At 51.9% G+C, this 13,412-nt stretch overlaps 1 protein-coding gene across 5 annotated transcripts; it reads right to left on the bottom strand.

The window, feature by feature from the left end:
* Nucleotides 1–13,148, bottom strand: LMBR1L (limb development membrane protein 1 like). 5 transcript variants are annotated; one of them, XM_003939123.4, is made up of 17 exons: nucleotides 12,860–13,148; nucleotides 9,652–9,736; nucleotides 8,636–8,669; nucleotides 7,144–7,283; nucleotides 6,858–6,961; nucleotides 6,091–6,217; nucleotides 5,502–5,570; nucleotides 5,297–5,361; nucleotides 4,879–4,951; nucleotides 4,704–4,787; nucleotides 4,531–4,607; nucleotides 3,893–3,970; nucleotides 3,667–3,740; nucleotides 2,972–3,062; nucleotides 2,805–2,871; nucleotides 810–971; nucleotides 1–604 (listed from the first exon to the last, which is right to left on the bottom strand). In XM_003939123.4, exons 1-17 carry the CDS (start codon nucleotides 12,929–12,931, stop codon nucleotides 537–539), a joined length of 1,470 nt encoding a protein of 489 aa, XP_003939172.1. In that variant the 5' UTR covers nucleotides 12,932–13,148; the 3' UTR covers nucleotides 1–536. The 5 variants fall into 5 exon arrangements, with proteins under 5 accessions (XP_003939172.1, XP_074258707.1, XP_010348070.1 ...); XM_074402606.1 differs by having other exon boundaries at nucleotides 810–887; nucleotides 12,860–13,019; XM_010349768.3 differs by lacking the exon at nucleotides 2,805–2,871 and having other exon boundaries at nucleotides 12,860–13,019.
* Between the last annotated feature and the right edge of the window lie 264 nt (nucleotides 13,149–13,412).

The raw sequence follows: 13,412 nt of genomic DNA on the forward strand, positions 1-13,412 counted from the left end.
TTATTTAAAAAAACAAAGCAAACCCTGCGATCAACTTTATTGCTGATGGGTGAAGCCTCCTCCTCCCTATGCCCTTGGTCTTTCTGGTGGTCCAAAGCCCCTCCAGGATAGTACAGGGATTAGGCTCTGCTGGGCCAGAGGCAAGGGAGACAATCTACCCCTGACAAGCCTGCACTGGCCCAGTCCTTCCCCTGCCCCCTCCCACCCTATTGCACATCAGATCATGTAAACATGGCTATGGGCACAGCCCAGAACAGCAGTGAGGCAGATTGATGTGTAAACGGATTTGGGACCAGGGCCAGACCCAGTCACCCAGCCCTACCCCATGCTGAGGCCACAGTTAAGTATGGAAAACTAGGGGGTCCTGGTCCTAAACTCTGGCTCAGATTATGCAACAGTGCAGACGGCTCAGCTCCCCTCCGCCACCCACCCTCTCAGATTTCAAGTCCTGAGGTCCAGCTACCCTTGGGCTTCCCTCCAGGCCTAGACAGCAGATGGCAGTGTCCAGTTTTCTCCCTCCCACCCCTAACTGGAGGTCATTGGTGCTGGGTCTTCCTAGATGCCCGGGGGAAACCGGAGACAGGCAGCGGCAGTCTGTCCAGCCCTGGAGAAGAGAAAGAGATGGGCATTCAAAAGCAGGTCACAGGTCCAGTCCATTAGGGACCAGACAACCAAGCCACAGAATGTGTGGATGAGGTACGTTACCCACAAAGCCGGAAGCACACCCTCTCCCCTGCTGAGATGACCCGTGATCCAGTGTGTCCTAGATAACTACCACCCTACCACCCCGCACCCTCTCTCCCTCTCACCAAAGGCCCGGATCAGCTCTGCTCGCACAGCTGCAGTGAAGGTCTTCACCAGACAGAGTGTGGTGAGGCCTGCAAAGGCTGCATTGTAGAGGAACACAATGTAGAAATTGCCCAGCCAGTTGAAGCGTCCAAAGTCACCCAGCAGGTCAAAGCGAGTGAGCCCTGAAGTACAAAGGCCAGGATGAGAGGTGGGCTCCCCAGGCCCTTTTCTGCTACCAGCCCAACTTTCTGCTGCCTTCTGGTGGTCATATCTCAACACTGCAACTGATGGGTTGGCTTCTCCCAATTCTACCACCCAAAGCTATCTCAAGGGCAGTTCCCGACAGTTCAAAGTATCAGCAGCTAGGCTTGCTTCAACTTCACTTCCAGAGTCTGCCATCTTCTCCAGTGAGGCATCCTCTGGCTCTTGGTGCCTCCGGGATCTCCCAGGGCCTACTACTTGTTCCTGGGCCTGGAACAAGCAGGTCGTCAACTTTTTTTTAGTAGACAGAATAGTGTGGTTGCTAAGCACTCAGACTGATCAGGCTGCTTTGGTTCGTATCCCAACTCCACCCCTAATTAGCTGTGTGATCTGGGAAAATTCCTTAAATTTTCTGTGCCTCAGTTTCCTGAGAATTAAATGAGACAACACACATAAAGCACTGTCTGTGCCAGGCACTATTCTAACATTTACTGGGCTCTTCATAATAATAATATCATAAATCAAAAAACTCTGCTCCCCACCTTTAAATATTTTTACCTGCATCCACCCTAAAGGAACTAACTGGAAGACTCACAAGACAACTTTCTTACAAATTCCCCCGGCATAACTACAAATGGTAGAGTGTAAAGAATATAACATTAAGAATGAAATAGAGCTGTTTTTTGTTTAATTTGATTTTGTTTTGAGACAGGGTCTTGCTCTGTTGCCCAGGCTTGGAGTGCAATGGCACAATCTTAGCTCCCTGCAGCCTCAAAGTCCTGGGCCCAAGCAGTCCTCTTGCCTCAGTCTCACATATAGCTAGGACTACAGATGTGTGCTACCACATCTGGCTAATTTAAAAACTTTTTTGTAGAGATAAGGTCTCACTATGTTGCTCAGGCTGGTCTAGGACCCCTGGTCTCAAGCAATCCTCCCACCTTGGCCTTCCAAAGTGCTGGGATTACAGGTTTAAGCCAACGTGCCCAGCCACTCTTGAACTTTTTAACCAGGTAATTCTAGATACAGCTCCAAAGGCAGGAGAAGGAATGAGTGTATTATCTGACACCCCAGTGTATAGAGAAAGTACTAGCCTGGGGTTCAGGAGACATTCTAGACTGACTTGACCTTGCCTCAAACTAGCTGTATAACTCTGGGTCAATTAGGTAGCTTCTCTGTTTATCATCTTTCAAACAGGAACATTCATTGGATTATTCACCCAGGAGAAAGACTTAGAAAAAAGGGTGCTCCCCAACCAAAAAGTAAAGTAAATGAGACAGGCAGTGGGATGCAGCAAATGTAGAAAGTATGTACTTTGCAGCAACACTAACCTGAAGCTCAGTGTCGGCACTTCAAAGAGCCTCACTTTCCCCAACTGTATAATGGGGATAATACCAACTCTTGGGTTTGTTGTGGGAATTAGAGAACGCATCTATATGAAGTGCCTGCCGGCTGGGCGCGGTGGCTCACACCTGCAATCCCAACACTTTGTGGGGCCAAGGCAGACGGATCACCTGAGGTCGGGAGTATGAGACCAGCCTGACCAACATGAAGAAACCCTATCTCTACTAAAAAAGTACAGAATTAGCCGGGCATGGTGGCGCACACCTGTAATCCCAGCTATTTGGGAGGCTGAAGCAGGAGAATTGCTTGAACCCGGGAGGTGGAGGTTGCGGTGAGCTGAGATAATGCCATTGCACTCCAGCCTGGGCAACAAGAGCAAAACACTGTTTCAGAAAATAAAATAAAATGCCTGCTTTGTATCAGTAAGTACTCAAAACAATCCAGTTCCCTTATCTCCTCCTTTCAATACTTACCTAGGGTTCGAGAGAAGACAGGAAGTGCTGAGCTTAGGACCAGGAGACAGACACAGTTCCCAATTATCTGGGTGGAAGTAGGGAAAGGAGAGGTGAGGTAGAAGAGCTGCGGGCACTGAGTGCCCATCCACACCCCCAGGTGGCTTCCCCTCCTCCCTCCCAGCTACCTGCGTCATGGTGGTGTCATGCCATCTGGGCCGCAGGCTCCGGAACAGCGGAGAGCTATAGAAGCCCACAACTGAGGACACCATTAGGTAACTGCCACTGCATTAAGGAAGAACTGGCTGGCTTCTAAAGATTAACATCAAGGGGAACAGAACTCTCTCCCAGCCCACCCTTATTTTTTTTTTTTTTTTTTTGAGACAGGGTCTCACTTTGTCACCCAGGCTGGAGTGCAGTGGCATAATTTCAGCTCACTGCAGCCTTGACCTTCTAGGCTCAATTCATCTTCCGTCAGCCTCCCGAGTAGCTGGGGATGTAAGCATGCACCACCACACCTGGCTAATTTTTTGTATTTTTTTTTTTTTGTAGAGACTGGGTTTCACCATGTTGCTCAGGCTGGTCTTGAAATCCTAAACTCAAGCAATCCACCTCCCTTAGCCTCCCAAAGTGCTAGGATTACAGGTGTGAGCCACGGCACCCGGCCTCTTTTATTTTATTCTGAGGAGATTCTACTGAACCACCAGTCCTTCTTTCAAAATTTAGTCTTTTCCTTCTTTCAGAACTGGAGGCTGATGAAGACTTGCCCCACTTCCCATCACTGTTACGAGTCCCAAAGGAGACAAAGTCCAAGAAGTGCTGTCTAGAGTCCCAGGAGACAGGTTTGGTGAACAGAAGTAATGATGGGTTTCCAGAAGGATACAAGATGAGTACAACCTGAATGACGGCACCAAAGGAGCCCAGCTTGGAGAAGGAGACCTGGCCTAGGGAGGCACCCTGAGGAGTGGAACAGTGCCACTGTGAGCATCCCCCACCATCAGCAAACACTACCCAGCACCCAGCCTTCCCGCTGTCCTCAGCTTCTGCCTCCTCTCCCCAGCTATTCTTAGGCCCTCCCCAAAGGATATGGTGGGAGGGCAGCCTGGTACCTGCATGCCTCGGGGCATGGCAGCCTCATCGATGAGCAGCTCCAGGATGTGGATGGCCACAATGAGCACAGACAAGCCCTGTGTGAGGCAAGGTGAGACTCCCATCCCACCCCAGACCATGGCTGGACCCAGAGCTAAAGAAATGGGCAGAGACTCTGGTCCAACATTTTCAGTTTCCAAGACTAGCTCTGCTTCCAATGAGCTGTGTGGAACCTTGTCGAGGTTGTTATTAGCAACAGAGTGCCTTCGAGGACATTATAAGATACATCCCTTCTAGGTGGAAGGATTACAAAAAGGCAGAATAGGAAAAGGTACCTCTCTTCAATAAGATCTATTCCTGAGTCCATGGGGGAATGGACTAAATTTCAGTGCTTATTCTCATCCCAGGGCAAACCTGCACAACTAGTCTTTGGCCCTGTGTGACCTTGGGCAAGTCACTCAACTCTGTCTCTTCATCTACAAAATGGGGATTGATGTGCTCAGCATTTGTGCTCAGCATAGGCAGGACATAAAAGCAGGCACTCAGTGAGAGGCAACTATTATTGATGATAACCAGGTCCCCACATCGCCTCCCCTCTCCCTGAGAAGGCCTCAAGGACTGAGGGTCCACTCCCCACCTCTAGGGCTGGTATACCCACCGTCAGCACCAGTAAGCACAGCATGGCCAGGGGATAGCCTAGGTTCCGCTGCCAGGCTGAAGCCTTTCGCCGCTTCTCTGTGTAGGGATGGAAAGCTGTCAGCAAGCACCAAGAACCAGGGGCTACTCTCCTTGGGGAAACCCATGTATCCCAAGCCCTACTAACCCACATACCCAGCAGGACCCTCTGTGTCTGCAGAGCCAGGACCTGTCTGTGTAGCAGCTCCATGTCTAAAGGCAGCCAGCAGGAAGTAGGATCTGAGGGCAGACAAGATAATGTTGTTCCCAAGTCCTGTAGTCTCTCCCCAGGCCAAGCCTACCACCCCAGCAGGGAAGAACTGCAACTCACTACAGATCCTGCGGGTCAGGGCTGCCTCTTCAAAGGCTGAGCAGTACAGCTGCTCCTCCAAGTCTTCCAGCAGCTAGGGGCAGGGGAAAGGAAGAGACTAACTGTCAGAGGCTCCCTGACCCAAAGGTCCCAGGAGAACCCTGTTCCTCCCGGGGCTCCGTAGTCCCAGTCCTTCCCCAAAGCCTCATTCACCACCCTGTGGCCAGCAGCTTTGCTCAATCCCTCCCAAATGTCTTGAGTTCTGCCCTGCGTGTCTGGTGACCAGCTCTGGATGATAGGGGTACAGGATACAGGAACCAACAAAGGCTGTAGCCCTCTCCAAGTTGTACACTATACAATCATAGAGTTGTTTCATTGTTTGCTCTAGCTCTGCAGGAAGCTCACCCTGCAGGATCAAAGACCAAGGAATACCACATACCCGAGGCTTGACCAGCAGCTTCCCAGTGACCGAGAACATCCGGGCAAGACCCAGTGGAGTACACACTGTGGGGACAAGAGCCAGTCACCTGCCAGACCCTGATCTCCACCCCTTCCCTATCATGCCCCTCCATTCCCTCTCCTTCTAGCCTGGTTAGTCTGACCCAAGGACCCTACCCATTCCCTCCCAGACCCTGTACACTCACCCAGGAGCAGCAGAACCCCGAGGAAGGAGATGCATGAGTAGAGGTAGGGGAGATAGTACTCCCAGAAGTCTAAGGATAAAAAAAAGGCATGTCAGCTCATTTCTCCTTGCTCACTGGGGGCTGACAGGCCTCAGAGTCTAGACAAGGGCACAGTCCCCACAGGGGTTAGGCAAGTAATATAAATGAAGAAAGCTGGCCAGCATTAGCAGAAGGAGGAGAGGCAGGACCTGTAGTAAACTGGAGATCTTAACCCCGAACAAAAGGGCACAACTGCTATTTGGCCCCCATCACCAGAGACTAATGTAGCCAGATCTTCTCTTTGTCAAGCATAGTTAGATATCTGGATATTAATGTGAAATCTCCCAATTTAAAATGTAAGTAACTGAATAATATATATTTCAAAAACCATTGCATGGGCCCAATGAAACATTTCTGCAGGTTGGATTTGGCCAGAAGTCTATCAGCTTGAAACTTCAGTCTAAGGGAAAAGGTACTACCTTCTCCACTTTAGAGGGTTACAGTCATTCCAGGCAGGGGGACATGGGCCAACTGAAGAGCCACACAGCCTGGAGGAAGCTGGGCTGCTCACCATAGAGTGACTCTCTGCTGGCCTTGTTGTTGTCCACAATGGCTAATGCCACCCACACCATACCCAGCACGAGCAGCGTGAGGAGCATCAACATCACCACCGTCTCATAGACCCGGCCCAGGACACCCTATGGGAGGAGGCAATAGGTGAAGGGGAAAAGGTGGTTAACATCAGAGCAGCATGGGGAAGGAAAGACATCAGAAATGGCAGCTGGCTTGTGGGAACCAGAGATCTGGATTCAGGAGATGAGAGATGGTTTTCCTCTTACTCTGCTGTTGCTCTGTCTTCCCACTTCCCAGTTAAGGTCATCCCACATACTGGGTGTTCTTCATTTGCACCTCCTTTCCCCAGACCCATTCCTTGTCGCTGTCTGCTCTGGGAGGCCGACCTCTAAGGTCTGCATCCCACAAGCTCTTTGCCCTCTGGTTTGGCATCCAGCAGGAGAATGGAAGGTAGAAAAGAGGTAAGGGTATGCTTTCTGTGCTTCCTCCCACCTTTGCCACCATGGTTTTGGTAGTGACTATCACTAAGATAACAGCTCCTCTCTGGGTAGCTTCACGTCCCTGGCTTCAGCTATTGGGAGGTTCTAGAAACCATTTCCTCCCTTTGTCCCTAGAGGCCTAAAGGTGGAAATAACTTCCTGCTGTCACTAGAGCCTCAAACTTCCTTTAACTAAACCTCTGCAAATAGCCTCTTTATTAAAATCTCTTCAGCTGCACTATGTGAGGGGAATTCCATTTCCTGCCTGGATACATATCTCTACTTACCTTTCTGGAGCCAGCAAAGCCCTCAGACTCAGTGAAGAAATATGCAAAGGGCATGAGGAAGATGAGGGACAGGTTGGAGAAGAGAAAAACAAGGTTCCAGAGGCCTAGAGCAAAAAAGGAAAAGCAGAGGTGGTCAGTAAGGGGAGGGGCAACCCATAGGAGACTGACCATTTGCAGGAGAAGCAGAGAGAAGGTGCTACATATGACTGATTGGCCCGGGACTGCCTGAGTCTCTCTGCTCTCTGCTCCCTATCCCCACCCCAAGCCACCTCCAGGAGCCACACACCATGGATGAGGGAGCCGTTGAGCCACTGGATGTAGTAGTTCCGAGGCAGGGAGAGCAGCACTTCATTGCTGATGATGGAGAAGGGCAGGAGCAGGACAGCACCCAGGGCAACTGCCAGGGTAAAGGTGCACAGCTCAAGCCTGGGCAGAGAAGGGGAGAGTGTCCTTGCTTAGCTCAGGACTCACTACCCTGTGCTGGGGAAGCCCCATTTGTCCTGAGGGCACCTGTGGCTTTGAGAACCAGTTATCGCAATGACAGAGCGAGGGAAGGAGCTGTCCAGCTAGGGTTCTACCCACTGCTGCCCCGCCCTAGTCCTTTACCTCCAGGCAAGCTGGAGCACATGGGATGGACACAGCCTCAGGCATTCATGGGAACCTGGTCACCTGCCACGACACATGCCCAGGCTGTCCTAGGAATGTGGTCATCCTATACATGTCTGTAGGTTATGCCAGGTATGATTCCAAAGCTAGGGGGCCTGGCTTCTCTTCTTTTTTCAGGGATATGGATTTTGGTTTTTGTTTTCTTTTTTTGAGACAGAGTCCCGCTCTGTCACTAGGCTGGAGTGCAGTGGCGCAATCTTGGCTCACTGCAACCTGTCTCCTGGGTTCAAGCAATTCTCCTGCCTCAGCCTCCCAAGTAACTGGGACTACAGGTGCGTACCACCACACCCAGCTAATTTTTGTAATTTTAGGAGAGACGGGGTTTCACCATGTTGGCCAGGATGGTCTTGATCTCTTGACCTCATGACCTGCTCGCCTCAGCCTCCCAAAGTGCTGGGATTACAGGCGTGAGCCACTGTGCCTGGCCCAGGTATACAGATTTCTAAGCTTGCCTCTTTTAGACCAGATAAGCACAGGTTCATCCCATTTGGCTATGCCCTACACAAAGGCACGAGGGCAAAGGAGGAAAAGGAGAAACTGAAATCTAGCTTCATAGCCAAGGCTATGCCCTGGGCTGCATCCACTGAAGAGGGGCACTTCTATTTCATTGGTCCATCAAGGATGGAGGACCACCTTCTGATCTATTGACTTGGAGGAGTCATCGCTCTCTCATTCTCTGTATGTGCTAGTGAACATTAGCAGCCTGGAATATGAGCCTTCCTCTCAGACCAAGCATGCCCCTCCCTTAGGGGTTCCCACCTTCCCCACACCCTGCTCTTTTTCCATCAATCTGCATCCCCACTCCATTCCCTCCCTACTGGCTGCTGGGAGGTAAAGCCACGCTGGAGCCATTTCCAATGACTCAGGCCCCAGCTGATGTTCCTGGCCATGAGGCTCCCAGAAGCTCCTGGCCTAACCAGGGAGACAGGAACGGCAGCTTTTCTGAGCGTCCCCAGGATGAGGTAAAGCCGGAAGCAGCAAGAAATGGGGTGGAAGCAGAAACTCTCTCTTCACTGTGTGTGACTTCCCTCTTCTCCCTCCAGCTCCAGGGCCTCCCTGGATCCCAGCTCCTAAAGACCACTGGTGTCAGTTGCTGAGGCAGGGACACTTACGCAATCTTGTTGACTGTGGCATCTTCATCATCCACTATAAGAGACAGAGGCATGGGGAAGAGACAGGACATCAGTGGACAGCTCTGAGGCCATCTGTATTATAATGTGCTCCCCGCCCCATCCCTGCTCCCTGAAAGAAGGCAGAGCTGAACAGGAGGCTCTGGGAGACCACACATTATGAACCCCATAGCCTGTTCTCCAGCCAAGGTGGCAGCTTAAAAACCAGGTGAAGAGAATATAGGCCAGACATTCTTATACTTCTTTCCTCCTCCCTAGATCTCACCCATCACAGGTTCCTCTTTATAACTCAAAGTATTAATATAATAAACAATTATTGGCTTGTTACATCAGTGGCTGGGTCCAGGAAAGGGAAAAGAGAGGAGGGAGGACAGATTCACAGAGAAAGTCCCCAGGGGAATTACTTTAGGGTAGCTGCCTTATTGAGCGGGGACTCATCCTGAGCCATCATGAGAGAAGGAAAGACTGGGGGTAGGAAATGGGGCAAGTGTGCCCCCAATCCCAATTACACAATGTCTAGGGAAGGAAAGCTGCAATCTGAGCATACTCAGCCTCAGCATAAAGAGAAAGGCCACCATCACCAGGTGCCCCAGTCATCAGGGAGGTCTCTGGTCCCGGCCGTGGGAACACCAGGAGAGAAGATGACACAGAACCTGTGCCCATAATGATATTCGCCTGGCAGTTGCCCACTTCAGGTTCACAAAGGGCTTTCACATTAACCATCTCCTTTGGTCCACACGATGGAGTAGGTAGACACTGTTATGCCCATTTTGTAGTATAACACTGAGGATCAGAAATATTACATGACTTGCCCAGCAGACCCTTCCATCTAGCTGTCCTCGCCCGTGACTGTGCAGGAAGGGACGCTGAAGAGGCAAAGGCTCCGGAACAGCCCCGCACGGCCGCTGCTCCTTTCCCAGTGGACATCATAGGTCCATTCCCCTGAGGCTGGCCCATGGCAACAGGGACTCTGGCAGAAGGGAGGGAAGTCACAGTACCTGTGGTGAACTCAGCAGGCTTCTTGAAGCGGGTCAGGAAGATGTGGCAGAGGAGGTACAGTGTTGCAAACAGAAGTGTTGAGATCTGTGGCAGAATGTGAGCCGGGATGAGAAGCTCTAACCTTCAGCATACTCCATAGCCCCAAGAGCCTCTCTGTTAATTCCATGGCATCAATTCCTCCAGATAAGGCTCCATACTTCCAGGGGTTCCATCCAGAGCCTTATCTTGAGGCTGCGATCCCAGTGATTTCCCAGATATTTCCTTCTACTCAGGGCCCCAGGGGCCTCTAAGACAGGGCAGACAAGGGGCTGCCCCATGCACCTGGGGAAACAGCACCATGCCCAGCCCCACAGGGACTTTCCTGGGAGAAAACAGCTTCAGCCCAACTCTGGTTGGTAAACGGGTAAAAGAAAACTCCTAGAAATGCACAATGCACACTTATCTAAAACCGGGTACAGAACCAGAGGGAATTTACTCTGAGCACATTATTGGAAAGGGAAGCAGGTTTGAGGGGAGGAAGATGTCCGCATTGTCCTGGCACCCCATCGCTACCACACCCTCCTACCTCCACCCACACTGCTGCCTTGACCCAAAGTAGGTGTCCTGTTTCTAGACCAAGTCACAAATTCTATTCCCTACTTATGCAGGGACCCTGAAAGATCAGGTCTGCTCTGCGCCAAACCAGAGCCTCATTTAATCCTCTACCCCTAACAGTGGGCTTTAGTTGGGGCCCAACGTTTCTAGAGCTGGCTGGACTGCCAGTGACAGTGATGGCAGAACTCGGCCAGGTTAATCTGCATATTCATTCCTACCCTACCCCAGGTAAGCTGCTACTGCCCAGAGGAGGACCCATTGGCCAGCTTGGCTCTAATCAAGACCAGAGAGTGTTGGCTGGGCATGGTGGCTCATGCCTGTAATCCCAGCACTTTGAGAGGCCAAGGCAGGTGGATCACTTGAGGTCGAGAGCTCAAGACAAGCCTGACCAACATGGTGAAACCCTATCTCTACTAAAAATATAAAAATTAGCTGGACATGGTGGCAGAGGCCTGTAATCTCAGCTACTCGGGAGGCTGAGGCACGAGAATCACTAGAACCTGGGAGGCGGAGTTTGCAGTGAGCAGAGATCATACCACTGCACTGCAGCCTGGGCGACAGAGTGAGACTAGGTCTCAAAAAAAATCCAGAGTCTCAAGAAGAGAAATTTTTGTGTTTGAGATAGGCCAAGAGGACAGGATCAGTTTCATGGGTCATCCAGTCTCCAAAAAGGGCTGATCCCACAGGGAATCCACATACAGCTATCTATACAAGGAGAAAAGAATCCACAGAGACACAGGAGAACCATCGATCTAGAACAAAGTTATAGCTTTTGACATTAAGGAAGCAGAATAGAAGGAGCCACTCAGGGCAGGGCGTGATGGCTCACACCTGTAATCTCAGCACTTTGGGATGTCAAGGTGGATGGATCACGAGGTCAGGAATTTGAGACCAGCCTGGCCAACATGGTGAAACCCCATATCTACTAAAAATACAAAAATTGGCCAGGCATGGTGGTGCACGCCTATAGTCCCAGCTACTTGGGAGGTTGAGGAAGAATTGCTTGAACCTGGGAAGCAGAGGTTGCAGTGAGCCGAGATTGCACCACTGCACTCCAGCCTGGGTGACAGAGTGACAGACTGAGACTCCGTCTCAAATAAATAAATAAATAAATAAATAAAGGAGCCACTAAGATTGTAGCAGCAGGATTTTTATAGCCTGTGTTCTGTCCTGGGCTTGCGTAATAGCCAGGAAGGTGGGAGGGCTCAAAAGGTCATGCTGAAGTTCCACGCAGTTACAGAGGAGGCTAGGTTGTTCTCCGGCCTCCTGATGAGAGCCAGGTGGGGGAGGCACCAGAAGTCTCCAGGCTGCCCTTGGCCAGCTCATGGGACTAAAGGAATGGGGGAGACATCCAGGAGGCTGCTTCTGTCCCAGGTCTCATCCCTCCCTGTTCTCTAGGAATGTAAGCCTCTGGCCCAACACTGTCTCAAGGCCAGGGTGTGCCTTCGCAATATGCCCAACCCACCATGTGGACTGTCCACCAAGGAACCCACGAGGAAGGCTTGCCAAAAGCATACGTCTACTACTGGAGTTGCACACACAGACTAACATACTTTCCAGTCCTCACGGATAAGAACAGACCTAATTATGTCCTGGCTCAATTTACCCCTCCTCCAATCAGGCTGCCCAGGGCTGGCTAGAGGCCAGCCTAACAAAAATGAAAGGAATGACCCCAACACTGGGTTCCCCCACTTCTTAACATTTCTTTCTGGTTTTTCCAAACCATTCCCTTTCCATTTAGTATTTGGGGATGAGGGTTGCCCCGGGGAGCTCTGGGAAAGGAAAACAGAAGAAACCAAAAAAGTGAGAATTCAAAGGAAGGCTGAGGAAGATAGGACTCCCTAAGCTCCACTGGGTACTCCTACCCCAGAAGTGGAGTCCACTTCTGTGCCACAGGTTCAGCTGTCGCTCTAAATGGCAGGGAGGGCGTAAGGAAGAGCAGCCAGGTACCCTCTGAAGCACAGGGAGGACCACTCACCGGGGAACCCCCGGAATGGCTAGGAGGCTGGGAACCCAGTCTTGCAGGGTTTTAAGCAAACACTAATGAGAAAGAAAAAAGACGGGGGAAAAACTTGGTTGTTCCTCGTCTCTACGTATTAGAATTCACCCCAGTAAGAGTCCTTTCTTCCAAAGCAGGAGACGACCCAAGTCCCCAGATTTCTCACAGCTGCCATCCCTACACCTCCCGTCTTTTCTGGAATCAAGCGCAGTGTGACGACGTCTCCCCTTCGTCCAACGTCAGCTGGGTTTGCCCTCGATCCAGTTTGAGTGCAAGCAAAGCCATCCTTCCCCGAGTATCAGACTAGGGCGGACTCCGCAGGCCCTCAGACCCCGGAGACCCTCGACAGGAAGACGCGCGGGGTGAGTGGTGGGAGGGAAGGCCGGGGGAGGGGCGCGTGGGGAGGAACGGAAACGGCGGCCTTTGTTTATCGCGCAGGGACCCAGTTGATCCCATCTGGGGGTTCGCCAGCCGGGCACCCGCCCTTCTGCCCGGACTGAGGCTTCTGTCGCCCGCCGCTGGTCCAGGCAGAGTTTGACCGCGCTCTGAAGCTCGGACTCCAACCTCCCCTCTCCCGCAACCGCCGCTTCTCCCCGCCGGGGCCCTGCACTCACAATGCACTCGCGGACCCTCTCGTGGAAGAGCTGTTCTCGCACCGATAGCACTTCGTAGTCAGCTGCTTCCATACTCTGCTCAGCATGACTGGAGCAGGGGTGCCTCCGGGCCCGGGTAGGACGAGCGGGGAGGAAGCCGCCGCCGCCGCCGCCGCCGCCGCCGCCGCCGCCGCCGAGCACCCGGACCCAGCCTAGGAGCCTTTCCTCGCAGCCTGCGACAGAAACTCGGAGCAGTCTGGGGCTCAGACACAGTCGTCCCCACGCCCCGCCCTTAAAGGGGCAGGCACCACCCGCCTAGTTTTAAGTGCTCTGGCGTCCTTTTGCTCCCTCCCCTTTAAGGTAGGGCCGCCGTCAAGTTTCAACGCAAACACCCGCCACTAGGCTAGCTATAGGGAAGCGCTGCTGAGGTTCCATCTTTTTAAGAGATTGAGTGACGACACAAGGGATAGGCGGGTTCCTTCCAGGGGGAGGAACTCATTGGCTCCTGGAGAGCTGCCGCTCATCGCTGGAAGAACGTTGATAGGCTCGCCCCGTGAAGGAAGGTGGGATCTTT

Source organism: Saimiri boliviensis, chromosome 7, assembly GCF_048565385.1.
Source record: "Saimiri boliviensis isolate mSaiBol1 chromosome 7, mSaiBol1.pri, whole genome shotgun sequence".
Lineage (NCBI taxonomy): Eukaryota > Metazoa > Chordata > Mammalia > Primates > Cebidae > Saimiri > Saimiri boliviensis.

What these genes read in the sequence shown, in the direction of transcription:
- LMBR1L (XM_003939123.4), bottom strand. Translation starts at nt 12,931, where the DNA reads ATGGAAGCAGCTGACTACGAAGTGCTATCGGTGCGAGAACAGCTCTTC. An exon ending in GACACAGAGGGTCCTGCTGG is followed by an intron (nt 4,608 to 4,703) that starts GTATGTGGGTTA and finishes ATCCCTACACAG; the next exon opens with AGAAGCGGCGAAAGGCTTCA. An exon ending in CCATGCCCCGAGGCATGCAG is followed by an intron (nt 3,741 to 3,892) that starts GTACCAGGCTGC and finishes TCCACTCCTCAG; the next exon opens with GGTGCCTCCCTAGGCCAGGT.